The 20,169-nt window shown below is 34.7% G+C and overlaps 1 protein-coding gene across 1 annotated transcript in view; it reads right to left on the minus strand.

The window, feature by feature from the left end:
* The window catches only part of LOC112048732 (zinc finger protein Gfi-1), an 82,334-nt gene that overhangs the window by 37,601 nt on the left and 24,564 nt on the right, over positions 1-20,169 (minus strand). Inside the window, exon 2 of the mRNA XM_052891213.1 lies at positions 15,624-15,734. Within this exon, the coding sequence (XP_052747173.1) occupies positions 15,624-15,734 (111 nt within the window). The remainder of the gene's footprint in view (positions 1-15,623; positions 15,735-20,169) is intronic.

Below are 20,169 nucleotides of genomic sequence, written 5' to 3' on the forward strand. Positions count from 1 at the left end.
AATGGGTACCTAACCGAAACCTAAATAAAGTTATGCGTATAACATAGATGTAATCTAAATATTAGCCAACCCTAAAATGATTTAAATACTTACACGAAAGATCAACAAACTAGAACTTTTAGGGTTGTCATGAAAACAGCTTGTAGAGAAAATGTAGCAGAATACCGAATATGTTTTGCAGTGGGCGCTTAAAGGGACACAATGCAATTCGCTATTGTTTGCCAAAAGAGCACAAAGGACCCTGAAACGCCCCTAGGCCAGTGAAAAAGAGCAGGTGCCGCACTTGTCGCTAGAGCAAGGGTAGCCATACTGCCCCTTTTCACCCGGACACTTTTATTTACTTTATACTCTGTGAATGAATAAATAATTGTAGGTGGTCTCTTTGGGAGTGGATCAACCGATGTTGTTTTTGAAAATGGTTGTAAGATTTCGAGATTCTGGTGTAGTAGTATTCCCGTTCATGTCTGGTATGCAATGCGAAGTACTATTCAATCATTAAATTATAATAATAAAAATGCAGTTGTAGGTGCAATAATTAATTAGTAACAGATGTTAGATTATTACATTATTGCAAGAGTTTGTATCCTGGATCAGGTTAGGTAGGTATAAATTTAATTAATTAGTTCATTAATTAATCATTTTTTTAAGTTACACCAATTTTATCAACAAGCTAAAAAGCAGACTAATTTGGTAAGGACTTTTTTCGTAGATCCAATTATTATTTGATGAAAACAAATATTTTCAGGCATAACATCTCTTGTAAGATTTCTGATTCTGAGGAAGACGTAAGTATATCAGCGAATTTATATTCGCAAGTTTTTTGTCCTTGGGTAAAATGCCCAGCCGTCGCGTTTTTCTGTCAAATTTCAAGTTTGTAGCACTTTCAACCCTTTAGAGGTTCAATTTTTACCCCTATTACATTTCACATTCTATTGATAGTCAATGTTAAATCTGTAATGAACAAAATTTGAGAAATGACGGACTTTCATAAAAAAAGTTTAACCTTATTTAACTACATAGGGGGGAAATTTTCGAAGTTCTTTTTTCATGTTAAACCTACCGTTTGTGGACCATTTTTTTACATATGTGATTTGCTCATAATTATTCAAATATGCGAATTGAATATGAAGAAGAAGTTTTTACTATGTAAGCAAAATATGTATTCAGAACAAAATGGCATAAACGTCCTGTCCTTCAATAGTAGTAGAAACTATGGTGAACCCCGATGAAATGAGCCGTATCATGTCGCAGAAGCAAATTGACTTTCATCCGTTGTACCCCTCACCCAACCCCAGTAATTAACACTTCGGGTCGGAGGGACCGCGGACCCCAATCTTTTTTACAATTCGCTAATCCGCGGGCGCGAGTAAACGAAACTAAAGCGTAAAATATACTCGTACATTGTTGAAGTTGAGTTTGTTTGGATTCACCGCATTGTTACATCAGTTTCCAATTTTCAGAAGACATTTTTTTTATTTTCACGTGCTACTTTCTCCGCAAATATGTGTTTTTAATCAATTAACATGTTCACAGACCAGTGAGCCCAACTTGGGCTCACGTTAGTTTCTCGTCATAAGTCCGTGAGTCCATTATGAATATAAGTTGAATCTTTATGAGAAAACTGCGTGAAAATAATCAGATAATAACAGAAAGTTTTCATAACTCCACATTAAAGGGGCTGGATTCAACATCGAGTCATGTCTTATGTATTGTTGCACCCACTACTAACTCTTTACACCTAATTGGAAGCAAACGGAAATATCAGTAATAATTAAAAAAGAAATGGCAAACTTTTTTGTTTGAAAAGCTTGTCCAATATCAGCAATATTCGGCTACTTTCTCATTTATAACATTAACATGTATTGTAATAATCGATTAGTGACAGTTTCGGCGAAATAACGCAATAAATAATCCACAGGTCATCAAGAAACCATCAGGCCGAGCTCACGCTGTCCCAAAACAAACATCCATCTCAGCAAGACAAGTTACACTAATGAAGAGCGTTCCCCATATCTGAAATGCTGCAGCTGTCGACTGTGGCGGAACCAATCGGACTGTTACGGACTTTTTGACGACCTCACAGCACAATACAGAACCCTATCGTGTTATAAACTAGAGCTTCGTTACATTTCTCGATTGACGAATGCAATCAATATCGCCTGATAATATAAATAACTAGCTGACGCCGCGCGGTTTCACCCGCGTTGTGTCCGGTCCCGTAAGAATACGGGGATAATATATAGCCTATAACCTTCCCCGATAAATGGGCTATCTAACACTGAAAGAATTTTTCAAATCGGACCAGTACTTCCAGAGATTAGCGCGTTCAATCAAACAAACAAAGAAACAAACAAACTCTTCAGCTTTATAATATTAGTATAGATTCTACTAATATTATAAACGCGAAAGTCTGTATGGATGTTTGTTACTCTTTAACGCCACTGCTATTGAATTTGGCTGAAATTTGAAACGAAGATAGAATGATAATCCATGGTTCCAGTGGGATTTGGAAATCTGAATTCCACGCAAACAAAGTCTGCTAGTTTTATGATAAAGAAAAAAATAATGTAATGGAAAAAAAATACAAACAATTAATTACTGTAGTATAACTTTAAATTATATATTATTATTTATTTATTCAACAACACTTTATTTAAAGTCTTGCGACTGCTTTTCGCTATGAATATGAAGTAATAATTTTAAGTCAAATAAGTTAGGTACGCTAATTTGAGAGGGTTAATTCCTAGTTTATACAGGCTATTAGGGTACCGTACCGCAAAATGCGGAAAAAGTATGTGTGTGTTTTACTATTTTTTGGTCAAATTTAAGTTTACAAATTTAATTTAAGTCAGAGCTAGAGCTTAGTAAAAAAAGACTTTCTAGTTGTAAAACAATACATGCACAAACTCTCTTCAATAAACTTGTATTGAACAAGCTTATTATTTGTAGATGGTTCGTTTAGGTTGTATTAAGCAGCTACGTGGGTCTAAGCTCTATATCCTATCTTCAGGTAAGGCGGGACGCTTGTAGTAGGCCATCGAAATAGGCTGTAAATAATGTTGACGTACGATTATACGCATTTTTCAATGTTATTCATTTCACTTAACACTTTCTTCCTTATATTTTCATCTTCAAATTCAATTTTTTTTTAGTCAAGATTGACTATTTGTAAAGACTTTAACACCGGTTCGAAAACGGGCTCTGCTGAGAAGAGCCGGCAGAAACTCATCAGATTATTTAAACAGAACAGAGTATTTAAAGTAAGTAGTTTTTTTTTATTATTCTTTACAAGTTAGCCCTTGACTACAATCTCACCTGGTGGTAAGTGATGATGCAGTCTAAGATGGAAGCGGGCTAACTTGTTAGGAGGAGGATGAAAATCAACACCCCTTTCGGTTTCTTTACGGCATCGTACCGGAACGCTAAATCGCTTGGCGGTACGTCTTTGCCGGTAGGGTGGTAACTAGCCACGGCCAAAGCCTCCCACCAGCCAGACCTGGACAAATTAAGAAAATCTGCCCAGCCGGGGATCGAACCCAAGACCTCCGTCTTGTATATCCACCGCGCCTACCACTGCGCCACGGAGGCCGTCAAAACAACAGTTATGCATAATTCTTAACTTCAATCGTATAATGTATCTGTAATTACACCAAATACGTCATAAACCTGTCATACATAAAGAACAATGAAGTGAAATTGGCGACAAACGCCGATGGCTGTTCCGAAATTTTCCGCTCGGTCCCTTTCAATAGCCGCAGTTTAGGGTTGTCTCAGTGCACTTGTTTGTTTGTCCCCCACGAGTTACGGGCCTTTATTACCCCATAGTATTTATTACATATTAATGGTTATTTAGATTCATTGTTCCCCGACAGTATGCTCGAATTCATGGCCTTGCGAAACGTTGAATGGGACCCCATTCAGGGTAATGGGGTGAACTGTAGAGATGCTTATTATTGTGCTTCATTGTACTGTTTTGTAATAAGATAATTTAAGTTATTTGAAGTTTTGATTATTATGGGTTTTTTGTATAATCTTTGTAACGTCCTGTCAATGATAGTAATGTAATTCTTATTTGGAAAACATTGATGAATAAAATTAGAAAATTATTGAAATTTTAAATATTTTTCAATGAAAAATGTTGGCAATGTTATGTTATGTGGTTATTTTTTAAATATCACGTGTCTCAAACGGTGAAGGAAAAATATCACGAGGAAACCTGCATTCTTGAGAATTTTTTTATTTCTATACGTGTGTGAAGTTTGCCATTCCGCATTGCGCCAGCGTGGTGGACTATTGGCCTAAACCCTCTAATTCTGAGAGGAGACTCGCGCTCAGGAATGAGCCAAATATGGGTTGATAATGATGATGATGTAGATTATTATTTCCTAAATTAAAAGAGATTACTAGAGAAGCATTTAAACTTTAGGATTAGGTATAAAGGCGGCTAACCCGAATTTCTAAATAAGGTATAAAGTATAATTATTAAATAAGGTAAAAAGGTTATAAGGTATAAAAGGTATCACATATTACGAAGATTACAAAATAACATTGCTATTCTAAAGTTGAAATCCAATATTCGAGGATTCCATTACAAGTTGGTTCCCTAACAAGCCCAGACCGTTGTCTAGGCAAGGCACAATCTAGTTAAGGCTTTTTTGCAAACAGCATTAACGCCGTCACAGTTTAGCTATCATATAGATTAGCCAATGTGTTTTAATAATATATTTGCATTAAAATACCTCTTATTCATTTGCACTTCCTATTATACATTTAAAGTTTAAAACAATATTGTGGCAAATACCCAACAGTTACTTACCTACCTATAATATCTACAGCACGAATTTTGTTAATAATCTGTCTTTTGATATAAAATATTCTTATCTCTAAATTAATTTTGTGATTGCATCACAGGGCAGAATTCCAAGACGTTGGTTATAAGGTGTTGGAAAGGCGACGTTGAATCCCGGAAAGCGTAATTTCTCAATAAATAGAATAAAAAAGCAGGCGGCTCTACACCGTGGTGTTTGGAAGTCCTGACAGAACGCTTTTGTCCAACACTAGACATTTAATTGGCTAGTAATAATTAAGCTAATTATTATGCATTACACTATTGTATTAATCAAACTGTATGATAGTTAAGTTGCAATTGCATTTTTATCCAAACACACCGCTAGTGTCATTAGACGTCGTTATTTCTGTGGCTAATGCAATTTTAATTATAAGAGGCGCGCCCGCAAATTGCGCGCTGCATTCTGAGTAGCCATCGAAAAATAAAACCTGGAAAAATATATCGTTTAGAACAGTTTAGAAGCTTTAGTATAGTTTAGTAAAAAGCTAATGACTTCCTGCTTGCATTGGAGAGATTTTACTGTTTCAAACATATTTTAGGAGTATGTAAGTGAGTGTAACATAACATTGAAAATTTTGAAAAACCCGCGAAGGTAATGAAATTATTAATTACACTCTCTATAAGTCTCAGATCAATATTATATTCTCTCTTTCAGCGCGTTTTCATTGAGACACTCGAGTATATTTGCAGACATTCGGTTATTCTTCTCCACTTTCAACGCACGATAACGAAAGCGCCACAGTACGGGCAATTTCATTAGTCTCATTTTAACACAAAACTACTGAACCGATTTACATTAAAATTAAATGGGAAAAATCTGGAAGTATACCCTTTCAAACAAAAAAGGAATTTTTAAATTTGGTTAAGAAATGACGAAGTTATCAAGTAACAAACATTAAAAAAACACGCGATTAAATGAGAACCTACCCCTTTTTTGGAAGACGGTTGAAAATTAAAGTCTTTTAGTAGTAGAAACAAACAACTTCATATATATATAATATTAGTAAGCACTATGAGAACATGTGTGGACAAAACAGCAAAAAAAAAAACGCAAAACAAACGACACAGACAAATATCCAATAATTGCACGGTGAGACTCAGATTGTTATCCTGTCGAGCTTTTAGCAAATTAAAAATACGCAATGGCCGCATACCCAAACACGAATCGCAATTTGCATACAAAATACGTATCAGTTGGACGCTAATGCAATCGTTTAGTCTAGAATGTTCTACTTATATGCTAGTGTTTTCGAATCTCCTACTACATAATTAGTAATTATATTTAAATTCATTATAATGGGAAAATTCAATTGAAATTAACGCTTTTAGATCTAAATAAACTACTGTATCAATGATGAAGAATTAGAGTCCAGAGATAGATCAGACCATGAACAGGACATGTCGCAAATATTTTGAACAATGCACGTTGTTAGGTATTAATTGTATTTTGAGTTTTTTGACAGAAAGAAAAAAGACATTTGTTTCAAAATTTGTGCTTAATTTAACACCCTAACACTGTTTTAGTGCTTGATACACAAACCACTGAGGCAAGTTAAAAACCAAAAGTAGTCTAAGCGTTAGAACACTTCTAAGTCATATTTGGCACAACCTTAAAAAAGGATCAAGCTCAGCATTTTGCTGCATGTACCAAGCAAATATTGGACATAACGCGTTGATTTTCAGCTGATTACTAGGTGACACCATGGAAATGCGTAGTCACAAATCGAGATAAAACTAAACTAAAAGCAAAACCAAGCTAAAAATAAGTGTTTCATGATAGGACTAAACAAAAATTAATTATTAACACAACACTAAGCAACAAAATAAAATAAAAACTCTGGATTATCATTATATTGGGATCATTATTCTTTGACGCATTTCTTAGTTATTGTGGTTCTCAAAAGAGATGTCTTAAGACTTACAGGTTAAAACGCTAAAAATATTGTCATTTAGGAAAATCTTATCCATTTGTCATAACAATTCAATTAAAATCTTTATCTTGCTATCTTTCGCGTGTTAAACATATCAAAAGATTAAATTATTATACGATTCCATAATTTCATATCTACTTATTTATAATAAAGGATCAGCGTTGTGATTATTATCTACATTGCTACTAGTAAATACGTGTAACTTGCTAAATGTCCTACAAGTTTTCTACACTTATCTATATTCCGTTTATTTTATAACTACGATTATATTGACCTATAAGTTTCTTCTATATTCTGTATTACGATAAAGATATTCTACTGTAAATTAACCTTTTTCTAAACCCTATACTTGAGATTCTTTAACCCTGTAAATGTACTCGTACTATGTTAGAACGATTCTGCTACGTTATAACAATTTTATCTACATCATATACATAATACTGTTGGAAAAATGTAGAAGAAGATGTTATTATCCGGTATTGAATATATTTATACCTTATTTACGATATTCAGTATAATAATTCGGTAAAGTAAATTAGTTTTTGTAAGTACCCAATATCCATACAATCATAATACCGTATTGTCTGTGATTCTGAAATCTTTATAGTATCAAATTAAATCACAATTAATTTATTTTATTTATGTTAGACTTAGTTTATAAGCACTTTCGAAACATCAGGTAATTTTACTAGATAATGGTGAATTAGTTGAAATTAGTTGAAACTTGAAAATTATAAATCGCTTAAATAAACAGCTCACTACTCTTGTAATTTTAGTCTACAGTTTGATTTTATTCATTTTTCTAAAATTTCTACTAAATTAAGTCAAAGTAGATATTAAGTCAATTAAAAAGTAAATTTTAAGCTAAAATATGCTGAGAGCGAAATATTACTCAGTGAGGAAGCCATGCTACACGAATAACTCGAGAGGTCTATAGATTATGAGTTCGCATCTATAATATGAAAGATGCGAAGTCACGCTGTAATCGTTAGTCAGGATTAGAGGTTGTAATGAAATGTTTAATAATGATCCGACTTATATGGGGAGCGTGACAAATTCCATTTTTAATAAAGTGTTTGCATGGGGTACGTTCGACCCACATCGGTAGGCTGGTGTTAAATTTAATTTATTGTGTAGGAACACGATTTTATATCATTTTTCTGTTTTTTTTATTAGAAAACATTTTTTAGATTTATATATTTTATACTTACGTCAGTAGCTTTTTAGGATTAGTATTGAATACGTAAACTAGTATCAATGTTATTTTGTTGATTGTAGTCTTTTGACTATTGCCTGCATATTGTGCTTAAAAAAAATTTAAGCTCCTCAATCAATCAATCTCCTCAATCTTGAGGTTTAAAGACGACCTTTAATATATATACTTACTATAATATATACTTAATATAAAAAGAGATGCAGAATGCCAATCACTCTATCTCTTAGCAAGAAAATCATCATCTGAACTAAGCCACGTCTTCGTCAACGGCAAAGAAAGATCTCCAATTTGAACAGAGTGACGTCTGGATTGATTAGCCTACAAATCGATCTAGCGTTCCGGTACGATGTCGTATAGAAACCGAAAGGGGTGTGGATTTTCATCCTCCTCCTAACAAGTTAGCCCGTTTCCATCTTAGATTGCATCACCACTTGCTAGGTGAGATTGTAGGGTTAACTCGTAAAGAATAAAAAAGTTGCTACTAATAATATTACAATTGAAATGTTGCGCTATCAGTGAGACAAAAAAATAACTTATAAATCAAATGTTATCATTCAGTTTTAATGCATTTTATCAGCTCGAACAACACATGTAATCCCGATTATCGGCACGGATTAGTCAAATCTAAGATCGTAAATGACGATTTTCATTTCGAAAATAAAAAATATTGTTATGAAATGTTAGGGGTTTTGGGGAAGTTACTGATGCGGTTAAACCACGGAATTAATAAATATCTTTAGCGTTATCTATGTAGTTTTGAATAAAATAAACAATGAATAGATAGGAAAATAAAATCTTTTTAACAAAAAAAATACCCAACTTAAAAGATGCATTAGGTACTCTGAAAAGCGAAAAATAACATCGTACCTATGTCCTTTCTATTGGCCAATTTGTATACTATGACAAATATAGGCTCTTAAAGTTCATATTGTTTTTTGGCACCGCCTTCAAATCAACCAATCAATGGGTGAAATTTCATTCTCATAGAGATGAAATGTGACCAATCTGAATCCAATCTGAACCCTTTCAAATATAAAAATAATTTTTAAAATTAGTCAATAAATTATGAAATAATGAGGTAACAAACATTAAATATCCTCGTCCTGAAGTCGGTTAAACAATCATATTATACTGATTATCTAAACAGCAGTTTTAGCCTTGACTCTCAAAATTATCATGAATTTAGAAGAAATACCAAACCCTATAGAATTTGTTAACTATTTAAATTTTATAGGAGCAGTTGACTTTTATGAAATTCACAATGATTTCTCATTAATCTGATTAAAACCGGAAAAACCTGACGAAATCAGTCAGCCAAATCTGACAGAAAACTCTCTGCACTACTTTACTCCGAAACCAGAGCATCCTCAGAAGATGTTGATTGAGATGATGGAGATTGAATCTGCAAGGGTCAATAAACCCTAAACCCTCAATTTAGGATCCAACCTCAACCTACCAATTTAGGATTTAAAAATATTCATATCAATAATTAAGGTGTGAAAGTTACTCGTAACTCAGTCAAAGAAAGATATTTATAGATGTATATAACAGTAAATACTTTGATAACCTACGTGTTTATGAGTCTTTGTACACACACACACACGCACACACTCACAAATAAAACATGTAGTAAGTAAATCCATATGAATACCTAACCGATTTATTTATCAATTTATTACGTCCTCAATAAAATCAAGTGTCTTACGTACGGCGTCGCCTGAAAAATCATAAAAAGTATTATCGCAAACCTCGGGTCTAATCAAGCTGGATTTGGTGCCATTAATCCATTTACTGGGCATTAATCAAAGCTGTATTCTCAAGGTCTTCGATAGCTGAACATCGGGGCGCGGTATCTGCGATTTATCTTTACAGTTGTTTAGGAAGTGACATTACTTTGTCACTAAAATATATAATTGTAATAAAATGTTCATAACAGACAAACAGTGTAATTCCAATATTATATTTATGTATTAATTTATTGTAAAACACGGCTAAAACTCGCGTGATATCGGAGTATGCCCGATTAGTTTCGATCCCACACGGGGTCCTTAGTCATGAGCTGGTTCTTGTAACGCGGCACGATCCCAACTGTGACACGGCGGCGCGCGCAGCCGCTCGCAGCGCGCGTTGGGATAGGGGCTGAGAGGACGGGAGTGAAGATTGGATTGATTGTATTTTATTTAAATTTGGATTTATAATAATTTTGGGAATACACAAATATAAAAATGGTCTTTTCACAACCAGTTTTATTTGACTTAACACACTTGGACCCCAAAGCGATTTGCTACAGCTTATTCTCACAAAGAGGAAACCATGAGTTAGGTGTTTAGTAGCGTCTCATGTGTTTAATAATGCTTGTGGAGACTCTCTGACATCTGGGTAGTAACTAGGTGAGAAAAGTAACTACAAAGCTTAAATTCACATACCTAACCTAAGGAAACCTAAGGATTCATCTTTATTCACGTCACATCTTGCTCGCGTTTAAGACGCAGAATGTGATATGTGAAATTTTAACTTCGAATTTAGTTTTTTTACTAGGATCCTTAGAAACCACATTATTTTAGCAATGTTTAGAATACTTAAGTTGAATGCCTTGTCTTTTTGAAGCCGCTCATAAAATAAATGCAATTCGAAAAAATAATCTAAGATTTTGTCATCAGTCTCAAGCATTTGCATTGACAGCTTTTTGGCTGATCAATCTGATAAAATAAATCTTGAAAAGCGGCGAACATCTGAGAGACTTGACGTGTTATTGAGAGCAGGATTACTAGGCCACGCCCAAAGGCTCTGACGTACTCACACGCCACCCAAGAGATACCAGATATCGGTTTAAATCCCAAAATCGTTTTATGGTTGTACAATATCTGCGTGTTCTGTTTTTAAATCGTATTTCGTTTACATGATCTTTCGAACACTGATCTACGATTTTTTTGAATCGTGGCAGATAATTAATTCGTAGCGTAGGTGTTGTAAATAAAAATATAGGCACTTCAACAATATCACTATCTAGACCCAACAACAAATAGGTGGCCTTTTGATCGTTAGAAAGTTCGTTTGACGTTATTAAAAGAATCGTTTGACGTTATTAGAAGATCTTAATTCAGTAATTAATTAAGAGTTCTGAGATGTTTTTCAGCCTTTAAGTGACATAGGCAAAAAATAAAGGGACGGGAGAAGAAAGATAATAAGAGAAAAGATCTACATAAAGCAAAGTAAAGATCTTAATGCAAGTGGCAAACGCTTAAAAGTGCAAAATACATTTAACCACAATAGATCAAATGCCGTTTTGTTAAATTTATTATGTTATTTTTTTTAGGGTTTTCCACCTGACATCAGGTGTTTGGAATACCATCGCTACCACCATAATTACAGTCGCTAGGAACACGTTGTACATCTTCCTGGGAATCAACTTGATGTCTAAGCCTTATGTGCATATAACCTATTCTGCCAACCTACTTCTGACGAGCTGCACAAATATATACTAAAACTATTACTCAACATTCATAGTAACTACAAAGTAATAGTTAATTTATCGTTTTATTCACTGAACCTTGAACGTCCTGTTAGACTAACTACGCGTTGGTACTGTTTAATTTAATCAAAGGTCGCGGTGCCTCTACATTATCTCGGCGGCGCCTTTGTGTGCGCCCCGATTTCTCTCCAATGTTTCCACGAATTATTTGCTGAAACAATAGCACGTTTCATGTTTGTGACCATTACCGACTTACCATTATCAACAAACTAGTTAACTTCTCTCTTATGTCCTAGACATACAGTCGACAGTTGCAAAGCATTTTATTCCGCATCAGCAGAATTAACTTTGTAAGCATCTAAGCTTTGACGAAATGTCGCCCGCGGCATCTTTGAGATTAAATTCTCCCTCAATAATCGTTAGGCTCGCGCCTAGATTTGTGATTATGACCACTTAACAAGGTTTAATGAGTTTTCTCAGTGCAAAGTTTGCTTTGTCAACATAATACTCAAATCATTGCTGCAATTGACATCGTTTCTTCAATTTCTTGTTAGTGTAACATTGACTAAGACTTATGTGAAGGTCTGCAAATATAGAAACCTTATTTTTTCAGCAATAAAATTTACACGCTTTTTAATGCAGCTTTAATTTCAGCTTTAATTACTAGCGCAGAAAGCTTTAATTTGCATATAAATCTGAATATATACACCAAACCCTGACTGACGTAAGAAAATACAGTAAACTAATAAAAAATATACTGACTGAGGTGCATAAATTATATTTATATAACCACTGTTTAACAATAACTTGCATGCATAATGTAACTATTGGTGATAACGTACAATTTGTTGTTGAGAAGTTAAGCGAATAAATAAATATTTTCACTGAAGGATGAATTAATAGCGTTAATTAAAACGAAGATAGACCTAATCAACATATGAAATAGTAAGCTCTTTTGCGACAACGAGGCAGTCCAAAAGTTACTTAACAAATAATAACCTAATCATTTCACAGTAACAAACACAGGCTCTTAACAATTCAGAGGGCGCACCAAATTCGATTGTTACACCACCAAGTCACGCGAACTTTAAACAACAGGACAATGTCGAGTTTGCCACACTTGGCCAAACAAAAATGTGAATAACGAGACAAATAAACCGCTGGGGCGATGTCGTGACGGTGCCACTTGGCAAATATTGACAGGACCTGGCGCTTGGCGTGCACGAATGAACAACATTTGATTGATCGAGCGCTGCTGACTCGCAGTGGCCACCTTATATTTGAATTAGTTCTATGAACTTGCATTGACGTCTGTCTGACACGCAGTCTGTAATTCTGTGTAGAATTTACCAGGAATTCTAAAGGATTCACAATTCTGTGTAGAATTTACCAGGAGTTCTAAAGGATTCTGATTAGTAATAGATCTTTTAACTTATATCCAGAATATCACTGAGAATATGACATTTTTATAATGATATAGAGTACAATATATTATGGTGACATATCTAGGTTCAGACTCGTCATTTGCGCAAAAAATAAGCCAGCCTGGACTGGAGGCAGAAGATGTGTCGAGGCAACTAGTCACGGTGAAATAATTCAGAGGAATTCTGCGACTCCATGGCCCAAGGGTCTTCACGACCAAAGGAACAATGTACCCTCAGTTTAGATCTCAATTGCAAAGGGTATTGCATTGAGGACAGAGATTCTGAATTCTAAAGTTGAAAAGCACCAGTAGTTCATCGTCATTAATTTGACTACGTTAAGTTACATAACAGTTGTTCTTTATGATCAACTGAAATTGATAGACACAATTGTATATCTAATCTTTAATCATAAATATGAACTAGTTTCATAATTTAACTCAATCGAGTTTGTTTCGTTGTGAGTAACTTCACAACTTGATCATCAAATTTCAATAAGTATGTAACCATTATAATTAAAGCATTTACTCAATCAAGCAATCACTTTGATTTATTTGCTATCAAATTATCCAGATGATGAAAATGCATTTACGTCATCATTCGCTGTGAAATATGACTAGTAAACTGGAAAGGTGCTTGAGTTTATTGGAGTATATTTATTTGGAGTAAGTATATTGTTAAAGTGTCCAAATTTTTTCAACTCAATAACCGATCCCTGGAATCGACCATAATGTTAGACAATCCATACATTCCAAACACACGGTGCGGCGTTATCTTGTAAACTAATGTTTACTTACAAGCGTACACATGTCCAAATCGGATTTACAACGTGCCAAGACCGAGTTGAGGAGGGACAGCAAATAAAATTTGATAAGTTCTTCAAAACACTACATTATAACTTCTCTAAAACCATCAATACTTTTCTATAAAATTACATAACGTTCATAGAATTCGTCTCGCGACTTTTAGTTTTAACTTGTAGTCTTTTTTTATTTTTGTTATTATACACTATCGTATAATGTGATGGTACCGTGATAGCCCAGTGGATATGAACTCTGCCTCCGATTCCGGAGGGTGTGGGTTCGAATCCGGTCCGGGGCACGCACCTCCAACTTTTCAGTTGTGTGCATTTTAAGAAATTAAATATCACATGTCTCAATCGGTGAAGGAAAACATCGTGAGGAAACCTGCATACCAGAGAATTATCTTAATTCTCTGCGTGTGTGAAGTCTGCCAATCCGCATTGGGCCAGCGTGGTGGACTATTGGCCTTACTCTCTGAGACTGAGAGGAGACTCGAGCTCAGCAGTGAGCCGAATATGGGTTTGACGACGTATAATGTGATTGTGACGTCATAAGACAAACTAAATTAGTCAACTTAGCCATCTATGTAAGAAATAACAGAAACTTTTGAGTTGAGTTTTTTCAATATGAAAAATATTATTAAAACCTATTCTTCGATCCTCCCATAGTTTGATCAGATCAATTATAGGCGCCGGCGAAATTAGTATACTCACAGATTTATTGATTCATTGTCAAAAATGTTTGTATCAAATACTTCGTTTTTGTCATCAATTCTACAAAGAGACAAAGTGGTCTAAGTCGTCGTCGCGGGCGTCTGGCAGTAGGTAATATTTGCTAAGTAAATTATTTAACGGTCTCACTGAGTAACACTGAAATAATATACCTAAAGATTACCTACGTGTTAAGAGTACGTAACACTCACTTTTTTTGCCAACAGTGTACCGTTCTTATCAGCGATATCGAAATTTGTGTTCGATAGATGAATTACAACCATCATAACAGCCACGTTAAACTGTCGCTATCAACGACAAGCTTTGACGCTGCCGCCAGCAAATCAAAGTCATAAAACAAACGCAATTTTGCCGTTCGATGCGGCAGAGATAAGATACTGTCAGCCTAAATCTGAAGCCGTGGGATTTGTGGGCCAATGTTATTGGAAATTCAGTGGGTGTACGTGTTTATGAGGTTTTTATATTAAATCTAGAAGCCTTTCAGGTGCCGCGCCACATGGAACTGGTAAACGATAGCTTTTGATGTTAATTACGTATTAAATTTAATCCCACCAAAAATATTTTCATGTAAAGTAAGAATAAGATAATAGATTTATAACACAATAGATAGTGTGTAGTCGCAGGGTTCGTAACCCCTAGCCCCTTTGTATGTGCCCCGAAATAGGAGCCCTTGAGCGCACATATGCACAATTTTGTGTTTACTTACATTATAATATTATATTTATGTGTAGATAGTTTTTACACTTCCTGAACACTCAACTCGACATTGTCGAAAATATTGAGGTACCTATTATTATTTTTAAATAACTATGCAAGTAAATGAAATTAAGTAAGACAATTGGGCGTCTTTTGCCTCAGTTTGAAGAACTAGTGGCATATCTAATAGTAATACTATTATTGATTGATTATATATATATATATATGATTATAATAGCAAGTCTTCTGCGTGAATACTAATCTCATATTCTTGTCATTCCTTCCTTAACTACTACCACTCTTTGGATACACCACGGACCCACCATCAATATTACCATAATTTAAATGTAAGGTACAATTAAACAAAAAATACATACAGCCGAACGTAGAACCTCCTTATTTTGGAAGTCGGTTAAAAATTGAACCACTATCTTACGAGTATATAACGTAATCTAGGAGACCACGTTTAAATTTGTTTACCTAATATTTCATCAATATAATTACCTCTAACAGTGTAAGAATCCATATGCTGGTGGGGAGAAGGCTCGGGCCGCGTCGCTGGAGCCCATAGCGACTGACAGATGCCATTCCTGAGCGCTTCACTGGCTGATACACCTGAGAACAATACACTGTCATTAGATTTTATACTAAATGAATCATCATCATCATTATCAACCCATATTCGGGTCACTGCTGAGCTTGAGTCTCCTCTGAGAATGAGAAGGGTTAGGTCACCAACGCTGGTTCAATGCGGATTGGTAGATTTTTTTTTCTGATTGTGTAAGTGCCGTAGGCTCTTTATGGGATCTCAACAGCGTCACCGGGGGGTAAGGATTGGTGGACTTCACGTTTATTTCAAGTAGGTCCAGTTACAAGCACTTTTGAGACATCAAGTTGTACTATTTGTCCCTATCACCATACCACCTTTTCACCGGTTTGGGAGGTACTGCTGAGAAGAGCCGATAAGAAACTCAAAAGTAGATAAAACTAAACTATAATGGTAATATCAAAATTGTATTGAACGGCGAAATTAATTATCTTTACGTCCATTACGTAATTTCCGATAGAATACGCAAACGATTCAATCAAACGGTATTTTGGTGGCAAAATTGAACGCGTGACATTATCCTATCAAATATACACGGTATTACACGCAATTACACACGATAAATGTAATTTACACGTCGTTATCTGGCAACCGTAGCAGTGATTACCTAAATGTGCCGATAAGATTTACATTTAGAATTTTTCATGTTATTTACTTAGAATATTTATTTAATTATTATTAATGATTGAACGGGTTGGGCTTATATGTTTTAAGTTTGAGATTACAAATGCATTATCAGATGGGTTATTCAGAGCCTCAATAGCTCAAAGGTAAAAGCGGTCGGACTCATCACCGGAGGTTGGTGGATCGATCCCCGCTTCGTTTGTATATTGTCATACCCACTCCTAATAGTTGGAGGGGAATGGGAGTATTGGTCATATTTAAAAGTTGTGGCAAATACATATCAATGTCGACACTCAATATAATTTCGTTAACATAATTTTGTGGACGCAAACCTCTGAAATGACTCGACTTATTTTATTATTTATTCTATGTGTCTATGACTCTATGGTAGGTATCAGAAATTGTCTTATAATATAATGTTTTTCAAAATTTATATAATATTTTTCAAAATCTTTATCATAGGTTTTTCTTTATTATAAATTGTAATGGTTATTATTTGATATTTATAATTATATTTTGTGTAGTTATTAGTATTTCGGCGTCCATCATAGAATTTCCAATAGGTAGCCCAGTATCCTAGGTTGGGCCCTGGACCATTCTAAGGTGGGCTCAGCCCACCCGCTTTATACGCCTATGGTCGTCAAGAGTTTTACAATAACATGCAAATTAAGGACGTCTTTCCTTCGTGACCAGGAGATTTATTGAGTGGACGACGGACGGATTTGGAAACAGGATAAGGTCCATAACAGCAGGCAATCTGTGCATCCTCGAGGAAGAGAGCGATTCCATGGCGCCACGGCGACGACACGACCTAATGTTGATATATTGGACGAACATGATTTAGGGTTCCGCAGGCAAATATCCTGCAATTACTTCAATTTACGACGCGTGTTCTAAAACGCACTTCCAAGAAGATATGTGTATGTGCGCGCTTTGTAAAGGATACCTAAAATTAATTTGACGGCCTCCGCGGCGCAGTGGTATACGCGGTGGATTAAAGATCTGGCTGGTGGGAGGCTTCGGCCGTGGCTAGTTGTGTGCCGGTACAATGTCGTGTAGAAACCGAAAGGAATGTGGATTTTCATCCAACTCCTAACAAGTTTGCCCGCTTCCATCTTAGATCATCATCACTTACAATCAGGGGCTAACTTGTAAAGATTAAAAAAAAATTAGTTCATTATTGATACTAGAACTATGTAGACCTTGTGGGTAGGTAAAGACTTATAGGTATAACATGTACGTAAGAAAATATAACAATGTAACAGAAAATATAACAATGTTACATGAATGTTCATTCTAGCTTAGGTTTATTTATTAAAAGTCGATGTGCGAGCTTTTACTTTTAATTAACTTTACAAAATACCTTTATTGAATACTATATTATACCATCTTAAATACAACCATACAAAAAGCTAGAATAAAGTTCTATTGTTTTATTGTACTCGTATGTATTAATTTTTAAAAGATTTAGTTGAACATTTAGGGACCTTAAACTTTCTATAAGACTTTATTATTTAAGATGGTATAATATAGCATTTAATAAAGGTATTTAATAAAATTAATTAAAAGTAAAAGCTCGCCCATCGACTTTTAATAAATAAACTTCAACAATGAAACGTATAATTTGCTCGCTTGTCAATTTTCAATAGATAAACAAAAGTAAGAATAAGAAACGCATAATTCGCTCGTGCCCACGAGGAAGTAAACGATTTGTTGGCGCCAGTGCGATGACCCATAGTTGACACTCGGGGGTCTTGTGAATTGATAAATTAGGACCTTGAATCAAAGTAATGGCCTATTTAGGGCACTAAACATTACTACGTGTTGAAGTAGTTGAACGTGTAATATCTAGTACTATTGAAATCAAACAAAAATGCATTTCCTTAAAGTAGGCTTACTTTGTAGGTTTTTAACGTGATAAGTTGTTAATTAATATATTTAATGTTAAAGTAGGTTTTTACTAATACTTGGTAATTAGTCTGCTTCTTTGTAGTAGATCAGCAAAAGGTTAAATTAGATTCTGCCAAAAACACTTGGTTAAAAGTTCATCTAAAATAAATATAGAAAATAAGATTTGTTTATTCTGTTGTAGGTATTATATTTTGTATTTTATTAGCGTTGTTAATAATTAAAAAATAGGACAAATAAATAAATGAAAGAAAAATTATTATTAGAGTGTAAATGAGACAACATTAAGGTCAACTCAAAGTACTAAAGATTTCCTTAATTTTAAGCAAACCTTGATCAGATATTTGGTTTTAAAGGACATGCGAGTTCCAAAAAACAATTTATTTTAGGATTTAAGCCCTATATTTTATGTTCTTTTAAGATAAAAATATTTTTTTTGTGCTTAGGACACTCGGAATAAAGGCCCAGCTTCCATACAAAATTGGGACATGTCCCTTTAAATTATAATACCTCACTATAACTACTAATTTGCACATTTCTTTCATCATTAACGTTTGATGTTCCTATTTAATAGTGAAACAAGTGGTTCTCAACGCAAATAGTTATGTGTTGTTAAAGCTAAATTACGTTCTCTTGTTTACAACACCGACGCAGAATTAGTCGCTCCTTCACTATTTGCCCAAATGGGTTACATCCACGCTGACCCTCGTTCTATGATTCACTATCACAGTTCTTGAGTCACAGGTTGTATAGACCTCATTTACACGTGCACTGTATCTTTGGAAGCTCACCAGGCTAATTCACTATCTTTGACGTTAGATATATAGGTACTTAATACCCGCCTTCCGAACCGGTGGTAGAATCTTTACAAATAGAACTGACCTTTCAAAAGTGCTAAACTGAGACAAATTGAAATAAATGAATTATGAATTTTGAGATTGTATGTAACAAATGTCAACCGGTGCCTACTGTATTGTACTGTATCACAGTATATGAAGTTTCTTAATTGATTTGATGTTTATTTTATCAGGTTGATATTAAAGGCCAAAATAGTCAATAGGTCAGCGGGTTGGTAGATTACTTTGTAAGCTATCGCTATTTTCTAACAGCGTCAATTATTTTGTTACTTTTAGACTCTTTCGCTTGATTCATTTTCCATGATTATTGTTAGGTTGAGATAATTATTTCTTACTATTTTTACCTATTCCATTATAAAGTTGTTAAATCAGGCAACACATTCCTTTGTATTGTTTTCGATAGCTAATTAATAAATTAGTATAATACAAAGGAATTAGAAGGTGAACTATTCTTTATCGTTGATGAAATTTTTCATCTTGCACATTTCTATCGTCTTGCAAAATGATATCTATAGGCTCAATTTTAATTAAATTATAATGGAAACTACTACTATTCTCAACTATTTTATTAGAAAGTGAAAATAATGTCAAATAGGTTCCGAAGCATTAATAACAAAAACCATAGCTACAAATTGGGTTTATAGTTTTATAAGAATAAACAATCTTTACTATTCACGAAATTATAAACATTGGCAAAAATTAGGTCAACGCTGTGTGGTACACTGATGCATCGTATTGCATTTGTCTAAAATCTGATGCCATGATAGTGCAGTCTATGATGAAACGACATATTGACCTCTCTATGATTCACTATCTCTGAGTCACAGTCAGTCAGTACCGCACAGCGCGAGGCGAGCGGCGCCAACGTTCAGGAATCAATGGCCGGCGTCCGGGCGCAACGCTAATTTGTAGCTCGCTGCGCCAATTGTGCTGTGCTTCCTGTCGCGTGCTGTGGTCCAAACATTTTGAAAACATATAGAGAAGAAGAACAGTATGTTACTGAAAGCTCGCGCTAAATAAAATGCACAGGTATCATCGACTAATTTAGTCACAG

Source organism: Bicyclus anynana, chromosome 3, assembly GCF_947172395.1.
Source record: "Bicyclus anynana chromosome 3, ilBicAnyn1.1, whole genome shotgun sequence".
In the NCBI taxonomy this organism is placed as follows: Eukaryota; Metazoa; Arthropoda; class Insecta; order Lepidoptera; family Nymphalidae; genus Bicyclus; species Bicyclus anynana.